General features: G+C 51.1%; 1 protein-coding gene across 1 annotated transcript in view; it reads left to right on the top strand.

The window, feature by feature from the left end:
• EIF3C (eukaryotic translation initiation factor 3 subunit C) overlaps positions 1 to 15,920 on the top strand; it is a 683,261-nt gene that overhangs the window by 540,957 nt on the left and 126,384 nt on the right. The window contains exons 17-19 of the mRNA XM_078652326.1: positions 9,940 to 10,099; positions 11,334 to 11,399; positions 12,028 to 12,115. Coding sequence (XP_078508452.1) covers positions 9,940 to 10,099; positions 11,334 to 11,399; positions 12,028 to 12,115 — 314 coding nt within the window. The remainder of the gene's footprint in view (positions 1 to 9,939; positions 10,100 to 11,333; positions 11,400 to 12,027; positions 12,116 to 15,920) is intronic.

Raw genomic sequence — 15,920 nt, 5'->3', positions numbered from 1 at the left:
CGCTAACCATTCAGGAACCTTTCATGCAAATACACCACAATAAGGTAGTGCTTCGTACAAACCCCAAATTTATGCCAAATGTTATCTCCACTTTCCACATCAATCAGTCCATAGAATTGCCAGTTTTCTTCCAAAACCCGCAATCCGTGGCTGAAAGAGCACTAGACATTAAAAGAGCTCTGCTACATTACGTTGACAGAACAAAATCATTCAGAAAAACAAAGCAACTATTTGTTGCTTTTTCACCACAACGTAAGGGTAATCCCATTTCCAAGACAGGAATAGCCAGATGGATAGTTAAATGCATTCAAATATGCTATCAAAAGGCAAAGCACACTTTAACAGTTCCCCCAAAAGCCCACTCAACGCGCAAAATGGGGGAATCCATAGCTTTTCTAGGAAATATTCCCTTAGAAGACATATGTAGGGCAGCTACATGGTCTACAATACACACTTTCACTAAACACTACTGTGTTGACGTGCAAGCTAAGCAACAAGCTGCTGTAGGCCAGGCTGTCCTTATAACTCTTTTTCAAACCACTACAGCTGGTACAGGCAACCACCGCTAGAGGAGAAACTGCTATACAGTCTGTGATAAGATATGAATTCAGCAGCCCACATGCCTCGAACGGTAAATGCTACTTACCAGTATGCATCTGTTCTTGGCATGTAGGGCTGCTGACATTCATATCGCCCACCCTCCTCCCCGGTGCCTGTCGCAGCTGAGGGTTATCTTTCTTACATACATTTACATGGTCATCTCTTACTTTCCTATACTCCATCTTTGCCACAATGGCGAAAAACAATCTGAAGATGCAAAAGATGCCCATGCGCACTGTAGTCCAGGGGAGGTGTCGCCTATCTCTTGATACTTCGAAGACTCTTCCAAGACAACAAGGTGCAAACATCCGGACCCAACACTAGGTGGCGATCTATGCTAAGATATGAATGTCAGCAGCCCTACATGCCAAAAACAGATGCATACTGGTAAGTAGCATTTTCCTTTTGGCGCAGGATCTCCGGATACTGCAGACGGGCCGTTAAGGCTGGGGCTAAGTCAGTTGTTCTCTGCAGTCTCCTCTGCTGGGCGTCTTCTTTCATCCTTTTTCTTCTTAGGTTGCGGGAATCTGCTTTCTTGCTTCAGGGCTGCTCCCTAAATACTGTTTTTAGGGGGCGTTGCAGGGGTATTTAGGTCAGTAGCCAATGTGCTACTGACCTTAGGGTGACTACAGCATACATCGTTAATCCTATTGTTAATCCGATTTTAAATCGGTCTTTGGTAACGGGAGTTGTGCTGCAAGCTTGGAAACAGGCGATGGTTCTCCCCGTTTTAAAAAAAACGTCCCTGGACCCCAGTATCCATGCGAATTATCGGCATATATCGCTGCTTCCGGTCCTGGCCAAGGTGGCCGAAAAACATGTGCATTCTGTCCTGGCCGACTTTGTAGAGTCACATGAGATCGTGCATTACACCCAGTCCGGTTTCAGGGCAAACATGAGTACCGAATCAGCACTGTTGGGGATGTCAGAGGCCATCAAGAAATTCCTAGATAATGGAGGGAAAGCACTGCTCGTGTTATTAGATCCATCGGCTGCGTTTGACACCGTTCCCCATGACCGCCTCCTGGCAAGACTCTTGGAGATCGGTGTTCGGGGAACGGTGTTCAGATGGTTTGAGTCGTTTCTATCCAACCGACAACAGACAGTCTGGGCGCCTCCATACTCTGCTGCAGTGCTGCCTCTGGAGGTGGGAGTTCCTCAGGGGTCGATCTTGAGCCCCACTCTTTTTAACATCTACATGTCCCCTCTCGCGGCACTGGCAGAGTCTTTTGGCGCCCAGATCGTCTCGTACGCCGATGACACCCAGCTTCTATTCACATGCGTACGGAACTCGGACTTTGATGGAGATAGCATTAAGAACTGCTTGGGGGCGGTATTTGCCTGGTTTCAACTTAACCATTTGAAATGCAACTCCGATAAGTCTGAGCTCCTCTTCTTTGGGTGCCCTTCTGATCCCGGATGGAAGGCCTGGTGGCCAGCTGGGATGTATCCACCTTCCACTGATTCCACGGTAGCGAAGAACCTTGGAATCAAGATGGACAACTGTCTCTCACTGAAACCACAGGTTCTTGGTCTGGTCGGACAGTGTTTTCGGATATAAAAAATGTTAAGTAAATTCCTCCCTCTCTCGTTTCTATTGCCCACAGGAAAATAATGGTGCAAGCCTTGGTCCGATCGAGGCTGGATTACGCGAATGTACTCTACCTCGGCCTGCCGGAATATCTTTTATCTCACCTGCCGAGCAATCTTTGACCTTGGCCGCAGTTCTCATGCCACTGGAATGTTGAAGTCCCTTCACTGGCTGCCAATCCGGAAACGCAATGAGTTTAAGGCTCTTACCATAGCGTTTAAGGCCCTCCATGGCACCGGGGCTCTCTATTTGAGGAAGAGAGTTGGCTTTCACCATCCATCCAGAGCCTTGCGTTCGGCCGCCTTGACACTGGGCACGGTCCCGGCAATCAAACGTGCGCGGACCGGGGGTCGGTCCTTTAAATATCTGGCGCCGCAGGCATGGAATGCTCTGCCACTCGCTCTGAGAGAGAGCGAGAATTTAGCCTCATTCAGGAAAGAGCTTAAAACGTGGTTGTTCTGTCCCTAATTTCTCCCCTGCCGCTGGGGTTATGCTGTGTTAGGTCTGATAGCGCCGGGACACTCTTGTCTGAGTACCTGAGCGCTCAATAAAACTCCTGATAATGTTATCCAATGGAGGATAGGGGGCCTTCGGTTGGTGGCTGCTAGCAGGCAGGCCAAGCGGCTGTGGGAGCTGGGCTCCTGGTCACTTGCTCAGGGCAAATGGGGAAGTAGATTAGGACAAAGGTTGCAGTCCCAGGGGCACTCGGGCAGCTGGGTGTAGGGTGCTTTTGAGCCATCGGGCGCTCCATGTTATTCAATGGGCGACTTGGAAGTTGAACAAAGGCTGCAGGCTCGGGGACGGAGATTCTTCAGGTGCGACCACCACTTCGAGAGGTAAGTTATTTCACCACTCTGCAAACGCATCTGTCAGCGCACTGCTGGTGGGGTGATGAGGTCCCTTTGCGTCCTGAAGGCGTCAGGACAAGAGTGGATTTCATCCCCCAAGTGGCAGTGCGCCAGGAGTCCCGTACGCAGAGTGGTGGAGAAAGGGTTGTGGCCTCTGATCAACTCTCTGCAATCCAGCTGTGTGGGGCTTACTAGAGGTAACAGTAGGGCTGGTTTGCCCCCAGGGACCCTCAAGAGGCAAGGGGACTTCATGCCCCAACCAGGAGCGTGCCAGGAGGTGCGTTTGCCGAGTGATGGAGAAAGTGGACCTGGCCTGCGACCACCTCACACTATGTGGGTCTTATTGGAGAAAAAAGTTTGGCTCCTAAGGACCCCCAGCAGCGAAGGGGACTTCATCCCCCAACCAAGAGTGCCTCAGGAGGCCCTTTGTAGAGTGGTGGAGAAAGGGGGCATGGCCTATTTTCAGAACTCAGCGGTTCTGCTGTGTGGGACTTACTGAAGGTGATAGGAGGGGGTGGTTGGCCCCGTGGACATCCTTGGGGGCCAACTGACCCTTTTGTTGCCTCCAGTGGGTCCCACACAGCAGGATTGCTGAGAAGTTGTCAGAGGCCATGCTTCCTTTCTCTACCACTTAAAAAACCTGGTAAATTCACTAAAAAAACAAAGGTTGCAGGGCTGTTAGAGTTACGGAAATTGATTTAATAAGGCCTTGAAAGTTCATGGAGGAGAACAATGGTTGCAGGGAGGTTGTGGTTGGGCTGACATTTCGCTCATAATAATCCACATTTGTATAGCGCACAATCACCCGTTAGGGTCTCTAGGCGCTGGGGGCCGTCAGGAAGATTAAGCAAGCTATTGCCCAGAGTCGCATGGTGCTGGGCTAACCTGCCGCCGGAGCCGAGGATCGAACCCTGATCCCCAGATTCCAGCGTCAGTCGCCCTGGCCGCGGCGCCACACCTCTCCCTCTGCTCATGCAGAACCGGAGAAATTCAACCGTCATAGTTAGCTAAGCTGGCTATAACTCATGCCCCTGCAGTGCATTGCTGGTGATGTCCCGTGTTGCATCGCTCATGACATGGCTAGTGACATCATTCATGATGTCTCGGTAACAACGCCAAAAACCTCCTGTGATTCTGGGCAAATCACTTAATCTCCCCGTGCCTAAAATGAAAGTGTGTCCTCATGTAACGTAACTGGAAAAATATGTCAAGCGCTCTGATACCTGATTCGGTTCGGGTCTAGTTCGCGCTATATAAAACTCTGCAAAAAAAAAAAAAAAAAGAGTTGGGATCTTTGAGGATAGGTAGACACCCAGGAGTTGGGCACAGGAGGCCGTGGGAAGCTGGATGTAGGGGTGTCTTTGGATGTCGGGAAATCTTACCCTGGTCGCGGTTGGAGGGGTCCCTTGTTGTGAGGCTGCAGGCGTCGGGATCGTCGATGAGGGTCTTTGGGCACTGGATTCCGGGTCAAGTCGGCGGGGGGACGTCCTCGGGGTCTTTGTCCACTCTGGCACGGGTGGGCTGGCGGGTGCAGAGTGTGCTGGATTCGCAGTTCCTGGCCGGCACCAGGGATTGTTGCTGTTTGAGCAGAACCACTTCTCATGGGAGTCCCACTCTTTAGATTAGCAAGGCAGGCAGATCCTCCGGGGTTTTCGAGGTTGCTGTCCGCAGGAGACGCCGGGGTTTAGCAGTAGCAGGGTCATGGATCAACCGGCCTGTAGGTTTCTGGGCCCATGTCAGTTGGTGTTGTCCTCTTGTTAGCAGCTGCACGGCAGGTCTTATTGATCTGCTTTCTTGTTTTCAAATCGAGATCTGAGGAAGGAAGGTTCAGGGTGCCCCTAAATACTAAATTTAGGGGTGTTGGGTAGGGCAAGGGCAGGGACCAGTGGGTCCCTGTCCTGGGGTGAGTACACCCCCAATCCTGCTCCTCTCCTGTGGGAGGGGGGCAGGTGTGCCTAGCTCTGATTGGGTAGGGCTCCCCATCCTCAAGATAGCGGTAGCCCTGAGTTGTGCTTCACCTCGCCTCTCCCACCTGAGGGTTGGAGTTGGCAAAGGCTGACACACCCCCTTTCCTCACTTAGGTTTTCCCGCATGTCTTCCCACCAAAGTGGGGGTCAGAACCGGTGGGGCCAGTTGCTGAGTACACCAATTGGCCTGGGTAAGCTCACAAAAGGTGGCATGCCTATGAAGCTTCCCCTGACCATCCTGGGGGAGGTGGCTTGGCACCTTGTCCCAGGATGTGCATTGTTTCAGGCCCGAGAGCGGCAAGCTCTCGACCCAGGGGTCCAGAAACATGTCTGGTGGGGGCAGCCTCGGTAGCCATGCAGTCAGGACACTGGGAGTTGGTAAGATGCCCTCTGTAGTGCATTTGGCATTACATCCCACACTGGCATCGGTGTGGGTTTAATGTGCTGAGAAGTTAGATATCAAACTTGTCAGTCTTCAGTGTAGCCATTATGGTGCTGTGGAGTTCGTAATGACAACCTCCCAGCACCATATACTCTTAATGGCATCACTGTACTTACACTGCCCAGGAATGGCCCTGGGTACTGTAGGGGCACAGGGCTCATGCACCTGTGCCCACACCACTGGCATAGTGCACCCAGCTAGAGGGGTAACTGATGTATGCCAGGGCAGTGTTTGTGGGCATGGCACACAGGGATGTGTGCCATGTCGACTCTTTGTTTAGTTCTGCACCAAGACACTCACCCTGCAAAGGCAGTGTGTGTGTCAGGGTACAGGGCCCGTAAGGGTGGCACAATAACTGCTGCAGCCCTTAGGGGGTCTTCTCTGGTCACAATGCCCTGGGTACCTTGGGTACCATTTACCAGGGGCTGACATGTGGCTAGAGATGCCAATTGGGTATGTTTTTGGGGAAGGAACACAGGCCTTGGGAACCTGATTGACAGGGACCCAGGGCACACCAAGAAAAGTCAATCAGATATCAGGCAAAAAGTGGGGGGGTTACTGCAACAGAAAGCCACTTCCCTACAGCGACCTGTACGCTGGGGGCACGCTCAAAACATTTGCTTAATGCAGAGAGGATTTCCAACTACCGCTGTGATTAGGGCTTTAATATGCACAACTGCGACATTCGTTACCTTTGCCCGAGATGCAGTAGGCTGCCAACTGCCCATTCACCCCCTTTGAGCGATTGATACTCTACTTTGATGAGTCAAAGGGTCTTATCTCTCGTACGTACCAGATCCTGCAACATCCCCCGCTAGTAACCATTCACCCATATCGGCGCCAGTGGCAATCCATGTCCCCCGCGGAAATTACGCCAGCTCAGTGGAGCCGCATGTGGCAGGACATACTGAAGGTCTATCGCAGTATATCGCAGCAAGAAACTGCGTATAAGATCACAACGCAGTGGTACTATACACCCTCTTGTTTACACAGGATGTTTCCCGCATCCTCACCGTTGTGCTGGAGATGTTCGAATGCCTCTTGTAGGAGAGTAGGGTCTGCAATCATATGATCACCCAGATTTTAGCTTTTTGCTTCACTGGTTTACGACTTTCCCTGGCTGTGGGCCTGCTAATCAGACCCACAGCCTAGCTGTTCTCTCTACTCCAAATTGTACCCAGGTACTGAATTGGCACTGGACCCTCTCCAAGTCCCTGTACCCAGGGCTGAGGTGCACCCAGAAGTCTCCCAGGGGCTGCAGCATGTATTATGCCACCCCTGGGCTGACTAACTAAATCAGACACAACTGGCTTGCTTGACAGCTGGGGCAAAGTGGTGTACTCACCCTCTGCTGTAGATATAGTATTCCTATATCTAAACCTAAATGGACACACAGATCTCCTATCAGTCACTCCTATGGCAGGCCTTGACAATCCTGAAGGCAGAGTGCTTGGAATCGTGTGAGATAGTGCTCTGGCATGAGCTGAGCCTGTCTGCGGCTTTCGGGATCCATCCCTTAGCCGTTTCCATGATATCGCATACCATATACTCTTAAGTGCATTATAATCCTCGCGGTTATATGCCAACTCTGGTATCGCTTTATCAAAACATGTCGAGTAAGGTGTCATACGAATTGGAATACTAACCCCTCGCCAATTCTGGCGACGGGGTTAGCATTCCACCCTTCTAGAGGGACACGACATGTATGTAACCTGTAACCCCGGTTAAAGTTAGACAGAGCCTTAGCTCCACAAAATGGATGCTGCCACCGAGACACAAGTCTGCCCTCCTGCTGCTGGGAGTCCTCCCAGCCCAGGAGGCAAGGACAAAGGGTTTCCTGCCAGGGGCGGTGCCAGCACCGTCCCAGACAGGATTTTGTGTATCCTAGGTAGGCAGGGCTTTAGAGGAAGGTGACTGCAAGTGGCACCCCGGTGCTCACTGTGCATAGGCCGGCTTGAACCAGTTCCAGGGGCACTCCAGCCCCTGATCTGGGAAAAGCCCGCCAAAGGAGAGGGGTGTAACCACCCCCCTCCTAGTCCCACCCATAGGGCAGGACTTAGTCGCGTGCCAGACCCTTTTTGCAGGATAAAGGTAGGAACTGGCCCCCTTCCAAATGAGATCAATCTTTGAATCCTGAACCGACCTTCTACCCGAAGAACTCAAGACTCTTCTCAAGATTTCTCCCTTGTGACTAAGGAGTAGTCACCCTGCAGCAGCAGGCACCAACCAAGCATCGCGGTTTGTTGCCAGTCTCTCCTCCGGATCAAGACTGCTCCAGCACGACGAGAACCGGCTTCCCTGGCACCTCTGACCTCAACCTACATCATCAGCCCAGCTGTGATCCGTGGGTGCGACGAGACCTCGAGGGACCGGCCATCTTCAGAACTGCACGACGCTTGTCCAGCACGACCACCGAGTGACCCTCGACTGAGTTCTTTGGGGTAAGAGAAGCCCCGACCCTGAGCAGCTCCAGCACCGAAGTTCAGCCCCCCTGCATCCACGAGATCTGCGTGGGGCCCTTCTGCTCTTTGCTGCTCACCGCGTTGTCCAGGTCACTGCCCGTTGGCTAGTGGCCCCCTCACGACGCTCCACGACGACAAACACCGCTGGTCTGGTTGCTCCAGACTGGCCCTTGCTTCCCTCCTTCAGAGAAGCACCCTGGACCCTCCTGGTCCACTCAAGACGCCATTTTAGGTCCACCGCGTGGGCCTTGCATTTGCCAAGACTTGTTGCCCCAATCCTGGGTCCAGCGACGTCGACAGCAGAGACCTTCGTGGGACAGCTCGCACCTCCATCCTGGTCGCCGACAACGCCTCCTGGTCCGAGAGACTGCAGAGCCCAGCAGCGCCCACTCACCTGGCTGAGGTGACTTCGTCCGGTGCCATCCTGATGCCCACCTAAATCACTGGCTAGTGATTCAGAACTTGGTCCCCTCTGCTTACAGGTCTTCTTCTTCCCTGATCCAGGCTTGGATCACCACGAACTTCTTCACTGGCCGCCTGCCAGCAACTTCTTTCTTCAGGCTCCTGGATCTTCAACAAGGGTTTCCGACGCGACTTGAACCCTATGCAGCCGCAGCCCCTGGGCTAGGTAAACTGAGTACTCCGGTGCTCCAGCATAGTCCAACACCCTAAGTGTTCGGATCCACTCTTGTTTTCGACCCACCTAGTCGGGTTCGCCCGAGAACAGTAACTTTGCAAAGTGCTAGTATCCATAGACTTGTTCCCGCATTATGCGTGAGAGTTCCCACTCTGCACACGGCGTCCCTAGGCCTCCTGCTTCTAATCTAAGGGTTCAGCATTGTAGGCCTAGCGTTTCTACAGTCTAGAAAAGTATTACTTACCTGCTAGTAACTTCGCATTCCACTTCTTGTGTATATGGTTTTTCGTGCCCCTCGGGCATTTGTGTAAATTGTGCGACTTTCAGTAATTCTTTAAGAGTTTTGTTGTGTGCTTAGCTCCCTGTCTCATAAAGAGCCAGGGTAGTCCTGTTATAAATAAATACACTTTATTTTTGATAACAACTTGTGTGGTGTCCTTTCACTTGGTGTTCAAGGGGTAATGTGATGGTAAAACAGCTGGCTTAACACGCCCTCTAGAGTCTTAGCCTTAGACTGCTCGTATCCATGCTACTAGGATAGCTGGTCTATAAGGTTGACTTGCAACCAATCATCAATAAGGGTTGTTTGGACTGATACAGAGTGTTCACTAGAATAGTGAACATTATATATCAGGCCAACTTCTCACACCTCTGGAGACTTCATTCACATCTGGTGGGTGTATCCTCTTCTGACCCTGTTCTGGAAGGAAATTCTTAGTCATATTAACGAGGTACTGGGCTTCCCTCTGCCTGAATCCACAGCCACGGTTCATTTAGGCCTTAAGCCTGACAACCTAAAAGCGCTTACTCGTAGTGACTGGCATATAGCTCTCCATATGCTAGGAGCCACTAAGCAACTCATAGCGCTATACTTGAAGATGCTGTAACTCAACCTGATAGATTGCCTTCACAACCATAGCCTGGCTAGTATGCAACATTGGCTCCCCTCGCTCCCCCGCGCTCTCCTGCTCTTTCCTCATCATTGTCTACCCAACATAGCTTCCTCGCATGTCTGCTTCTCACCACTTTTTTCCCGTAGATCTCTTGCCTACACCCACGGTCCCTCTTTTTGTTAGGTTCACCCACGATTATAAGTCTAATGCTATGCTACATACATCACGCGGCTGGCCCAACAAGGGTTGTAGGCGACATGCTGTGTACAAGCTGTTCTGATAAGCCTCCCGGAAATCTCTCGTGATATTTCTGAATTGTGCGGCCGGCCATACATAGGGTTGTGGGCCCTGTGCTGTGTGTACCTAGATCCCCCTTTTGTTCTCTATATGAAAATAAAAAACAGATGTAATAAATAAAAAATATTAAAAAATTGTCATGAATCTATAGAGCCCTTTGGCTAAACAAATTCCACTCTCTTGACTCTATTTATGCCTCTAGGCCCTCCAGAGAGCATGCGTGAGCATGTAGTTGCTGCCTCCAAGGCCATGAAGATGGGTGACTGGAAGACGTGTCGGACCTTCATCATCAATGAGAAGATGAATGCAAAAGTGTGGGACCTCTTCCCTGAGGCTGACAAAGTGCGTGACCTGTTGATCAGGTGAGTCGGATGTGGCAACAAGAGGAAATTGAGCTCCGTGGCAGACGGCACTTGTCGTGTTTTAATTTTGCTACAATGGGGTAGGGTTCTTTATAACGTCAGGCCATGCAGAGCTTGCTGGCAATATGACGGCAATGCGTTGGGGTCGGAGCAGGGGTAGCAGCTTGTTTTCTGGGAAACAGCTGATCTTTTAGGCAGACTGTATAGGCCACTTGTTTGGGTTATTTGTTGCTCCCTAGCACACGTAAGGTATTTTACACAGTCAAATACAGGTGTTTTCACATTACAGTTCATACAGCAATCCAATAAAAAATTTGTCAAGATCCTTTTGTTCAGGGTTTTGTCGTTGTTTAATGAAGGAGACGTCACAGCCAACACGTGTTTCGTCGTATTGGGGAATGTAACCCCCGACTTTTTCAAGGCTATTCTCCGTTGCTGTAGTCCGTTGTCGATTGAGGTGATACTTCCAACCCTCAATTGGGTTCTGGTGTAGCTATCGTTGTTATTTATTGTTCCAGCTTCATTTGATGTGAACACCATATATTGGTTCACTCTCTGCAAGCTTTCCGGTGAGTTCTTCGCGGGGATTGTAATATTACAATTATACTGTATGAACTGTAATGTGAAAACACCTGTATTTGACTGTGTAAAATACCTTACGTGTGCTAGGGAGCAACAAACGTCTGTGGCTTAGCCTAACTAGAAGAGGGAAGTGGTTCTCTTCTCCTTTTAGCACCGTTATAATTATTACCCAACTACGTATATACTAGATAAGTGTAACATTCCCAGTGGCGCCAGAAACCTAGTATAATCTACCACTACTCCTAGAAGTAACACTTGTTTGGGTTAGCAGGAGTCCCAAGTTATATGGTGAAGATGGCTTTCATCTAATAAAGGGAGTTCGCTGAAGCCACTTGGCTGAGGCAGTGTTGGTTGCGGGGGATGATTTTTGTTATATATGCTGAAGTTGCCTCTTACCCATGGATGGTGTAGTGGTTGCAGATGAAGGAGGTCTTCTGGAGTCTGGTCAAGGTCTGTAATCTTTCTAAATGTAATGGGGCTGATTATGCAAGAGGCAGAGAAGCAGACAAATGGTTGTTTTTGCAGTTAGTGAATGTCAAAGATGTAGCTCTCTTGCACCTGTGGAGCAGATGATGGATATGACTGGAGCCCAGAGAGAGCGCGAAGATAGCAGCTGTTTAATGCATTGTATTTCGTTCTCTTCCCATTTCAGAAAGATCCAGGAAGAATCTCTTCGCACCTATTTATTCACCTACAGCAGCATCTACGACTCCATCCGGTGAGACTCCCATCTCCCACAAGCCCCCTTCCAGTCCCACCCGCCTTGCTGACCTAATTTGCACTGCTTTCTTACCTTTCCACTTCCACACCCCATAATTCTTGCTACGCTTTTGCAGATTCTGAACATCCAGATTTCAATGGAATGTCTAACTACAGCTGGACATTGCTGGTTTTAGACCTGTGGCATTTCTGCCTACAAAGCACTTAAATCCCAGCTTCCCTCCCCTAAACCTCAGTCTCCAATTACTGTCGGAGGGCAGTGGGGAGGGATCACTTCTTTAAAGTGCAGTAAAAAAAGTCTATTTACATTATTGTTCATTTAGGTGCTTTTTTTTTGGGAGGGACGTGTATGCAGATTTTTTCAGTGCTTCTACATAATGATGTAAGACCTGCTCATCAGTCTGTGTCCTTATTGGACATTGCAATTTGTGTGGGACTATTTTCAAATTCATTGTAGCTCAAAGTAAGAGGCAATGTTTCGGAGATGTTCAACCAAGAAAGCCCATAGTACTTTAAAGTTCCTAAAGGATCATAATAAGAGTGGTTGTTGATGATTGTTTTTCTTCATTTTCTTTCTGTTCCCGTGCATGTCATGGCTTTAACTCTGCCTCCCATTCTCTCCATAGAATGGAAATCCTGGCTGATATGTTCCAGCTGGACCTTCCCACCGTTCACAGCATTATCAGCAAGATGACCTTCAGCGAGGAGCTCATGGTGAGTGTAGGAAGCTTGTTCCGTATGGTGGTTATACCATGCATAGAATCCAGGGGTTCCCCAAAAGTGTATAGGGCCCAATGTAAAAACCAAAGTGCTCGACTAGTGGTAGTGTGGGCGAGCAGTCTTAGGCCTAACCCAGAGGAGTGTAAGACCTTAATTGCACAGCAGTGATCAATAATGGACACACGACTCAAGAAGGAGGTCCAGACCAATTAAAAAATATATATACTTTAAGAACTTGATCTTCCCAGTAACGTAAGTACTTTCTTAAAAAGAAATACTTAACACTTGAAAACTTTTCAAAACAGTTCAATGTTATCCTATAGGGAAAAACAATATTGCGGTTAAACAAGGAAGTAAGGCATTTACAAATTCAGTCATCTGACCCAAAAGTAGGCAAGGGTCAGGTTAGTACCAAAACGGCACCACCAGCGGCCAGGTGCAGAGGTCAAAATCTGAGTTCGGCCCAATGCTTTTCAATGGAGACTGAGGGTGCCTGGAATCACACTGATTGGTTGCAGGGGCCAGGCTTTGGGGGTTAGGTTAAGCGGGGTGTAATGCAGCACCAAAGGTACACCCCCAGCAGCACAGGGGCAGCCGACTGCAAGGTGCAATGTTCAACGTTTGGCGCCTAATGAGTTTAAATGAAGATTCTTATTATGGCAAAAGGGCTGTGGGCATGGAACCGGAGGTTGCAGAAGGGATACTGACCGCAGAGGTAGGTAGAGATTTAGGGCCACTGACGGTTCAGCTCACCAAGGCCCAGGGGTTTCGGGTGCAGGAGTGCCTTTCGATGTCAGAGTCTTCTTACTGGAACCAGTCGTGGTCGTGGAAGCCTCTGGATTCAAACTGCAGGCGCTGCCGTGGAGATCAGGAGAGGTCAGCCAACGTGGGACATGAGATCAGGATTGCAGACGAGACTTCACTGTACAGATGAGCCGTGTGGGCGTCTGGTGCAGAGTGGAAACGGAGTTGGTTATTTCTTGGACAGGTCCACTGACCACAAGAGAGTGGAGTCTTTTTCGAAGGAAGCTGTCCTCCCAGAGTTTTCATAGGTCACTGGCTGCAAGACTGGTCGCAGGTTCGCAGAGGCTGGAGGCAGGCCGGTGGGGCTGAGGCCAAGGAAATCTCATTCTTCAGTCATCTCTGCAGGGTTCGTTTTCTTAGATAGCCTCCAATCTAATTTCCAAGCCTGGGGAAGCCTCCTAAATAGTAAATTTAGGAGGCGGTTTAGGGGAGTTGAAAGTAGGGCCAATGGGCACCTTACTTGGGGGTGATTTCATCCTCTATTATGCCACCCTCCTGTGGGAGGGGACATAGACCTACCCCTTATTGGAGGTGTCCCCCCATCTTCAGGATGGCGGGACTGAAACATGTGCTTCACCTCTCCTCTTCCACCTTAGGGGTGGAGTTGGCACAACTCCTATTCTCCTAAGTTTTCCCACCGGTTTCCCTGCGTGAAGTGGGGGTGTAAACCAGGGGCTGCCATCTGCTTCTAGCTGTAGAGGCTGCGGGTTGCATTACAAAGGCAACCGGATTTTGAAGCTTCCCTCGTCACACACTGGCCCGTCCCGAAGGGGAGGTTTAACACCTCTGCCCAGGATGTACATTGTTTCTGGTCCCAGAGAGTAGGGGTTCTCTTCCCAGGGTTCCAGAAAAATGTTTGGTGGTGGCCGGCTTCCTACAGCCGTTCAGAGACCACACTAGGTTGGCAGGTTTTAAGGAGGCACCTCTGAGGAGTACATGTTTTAATAAATCTCACTGGCATCAGTGTGGATTTATTACAAGGAGCTGTTTGGTACTAAACACTCCTGGGTTCAATGAAGCCATTATGGTTCTGTTGTAGGAAGCTGGCTCTGTATGTATGTGAGAAAGTGCCATGTTTCTTGCCTTGGTATGCCCCCACTTTTTTCTGAACTGCTGATGTGCTTTGAGAGTGCCCTGGGTCCCTGCCAATCAGGTACCCAGGGCCTGTGTTCCTTCCCTAAAAACTATGCAGAAACCAAATACCCAATTGGCATCTCTGGCCACCTGTCAGCCCCTCGTAAATGGTACCCTAGGTAACTAGGGCATGGTGACCAGAGAAGACCCCTGAGGACTGCAGCACTGATTGTGCCACCCTCAAGGGCCCTGTACCCTGGCAGGCACACACTGCCTTGGCAGGCTGAGTGCCTAAGTACAGAACCAAAGCAAGAGTCTACAGGGCACACATCCCTGTGTGCCCTGCCCACTGCCCTGGCATACCTCAGTCACTCCTCTAGCTGGGTGCCCTATGCCAGAGGTGAGGGCACAGGTGCATGAGCCCTGTGCCCCTACAGTGCCCAGGGCCATTCCTGGGCACTGTAAGTGCAGTGATGCCAGTAGGGGTATATGGTGCTGGGAGGTTGTCATTACGAACTCCACAGCACCATGATGGCTACGCTGGAGACTGACAAGTTTGGTACCAAACTTCTCAGCACATTAAACCCGCACTGATGCCAGTGTGGGATTTAATGTAACATGCATTGGAGGGCCTCTTAGAGATGCCCTCCAAAACCTGAACCTACAATCCACGTCTTGGCTGAGTGGCTGCAGAGGCTGCCACACCGCAGACATGTTACTGGACCCCTGGGTGGAGAGCCCCTCGCTCTCCTTGGTCTGCAACAAAGCACATCCTGGGCGAGGTGCTATGTCTCCTCCCCCAGGATGGACTGGGGGAAGCTTCAAAGGCATGCCGCCTCTGAGAGCTTCTCCAGACCAGTTGCTGTAACCAGCTACCAGCCCCCCACCAGTCCTACCCCCGCTTTGGCGGGAAGACTGGCGGGAAAACCTAAGTCAGGAAGGGGGGTGTGCCAACCTGTGCCAACTCCACCCCTTAGGTGGAGGAAGAGAGGTGAAGCACGACCCCGGACTCCGGCCATCTTGTAGATGGGGAGTCCTGCCCAATCCCAGCTAGGCTCCTGCCCCCCTCCCACAGGAGGGGAGCAGGCTAGGGGGTGTACTCACCCCAGGACAGGGACCCATTGGTCCCTGCCCTTGCCCTACCTGTAACGCCCCTAAATTTAGTATTTAGGGGCTCCCTGAACCTTCCTTCCTCAGATCCCGTTAGAAGCAAGAAGATCAAGAAGAAGACCCGCCGCGCAGCTGGTAACAGGACAACACCAACTGACTTGGCCCCAGCCCTACCGGCCTGTTGATCCTGGAACCTGCTCATGCTTGAACCCGGCGACCTCGACGGACAGTGACCTTAGGACACCCAGAGGACTTGCCTCTCGACGATTGGGACTCCCTCCAGCAGAGGATCTGCTGCAACAACCCACCTGGTGCCAGCCAGGAAGCTCCGGACCAGCCCACTCTGCACCAGCCGAGCCCGGGCTGGGCCAACCCGAACCAAGACCACGAGGACGTCCCCCTGGCGAATGGGACCCGAAGTCCAGTGCCCAAAAACCCTCCTCGACGAACCAGCCGACGCCTGCAGACTCAGAACCAGGGGCCACCCCAACCGCGACCAGCCGAGGGTAAGCTTTTCCGACACCCAAAGACACCCCGGCGCCCTCCAGCCCCCTGTGCCTCCCTTTGGGGCACCTACCTGTGCTCCAAGATCCCAACTTACCTCTCGAAGTGCTAGTCACCCCTGGAGAGTCTCCGTCCCCGAGCCTGCAGCCTTTTTCCCTTTTGCAAGATCCTCATTGGATAACATTGAGCGCCTGACGGCTCAAAAGCACCCTGCACCCAGCCGCCCGAGTGCCGCTGGCTGTGAACCCTCTGTCCTAACTTCCTTCCCCCCTTCCCCCCTTGCCCTGAGCAAGTGACCAGGAGCCCA

This window comes from Lissotriton helveticus, chromosome 7 (assembly GCF_964261635.1).
Source record: "Lissotriton helveticus chromosome 7, aLisHel1.1, whole genome shotgun sequence".
Classification (NCBI taxonomy): domain Eukaryota; kingdom Metazoa; phylum Chordata; class Amphibia; order Caudata; family Salamandridae; genus Lissotriton; species Lissotriton helveticus.
This window is presented reverse-complemented; position numbering and strand designations above follow the sequence as displayed.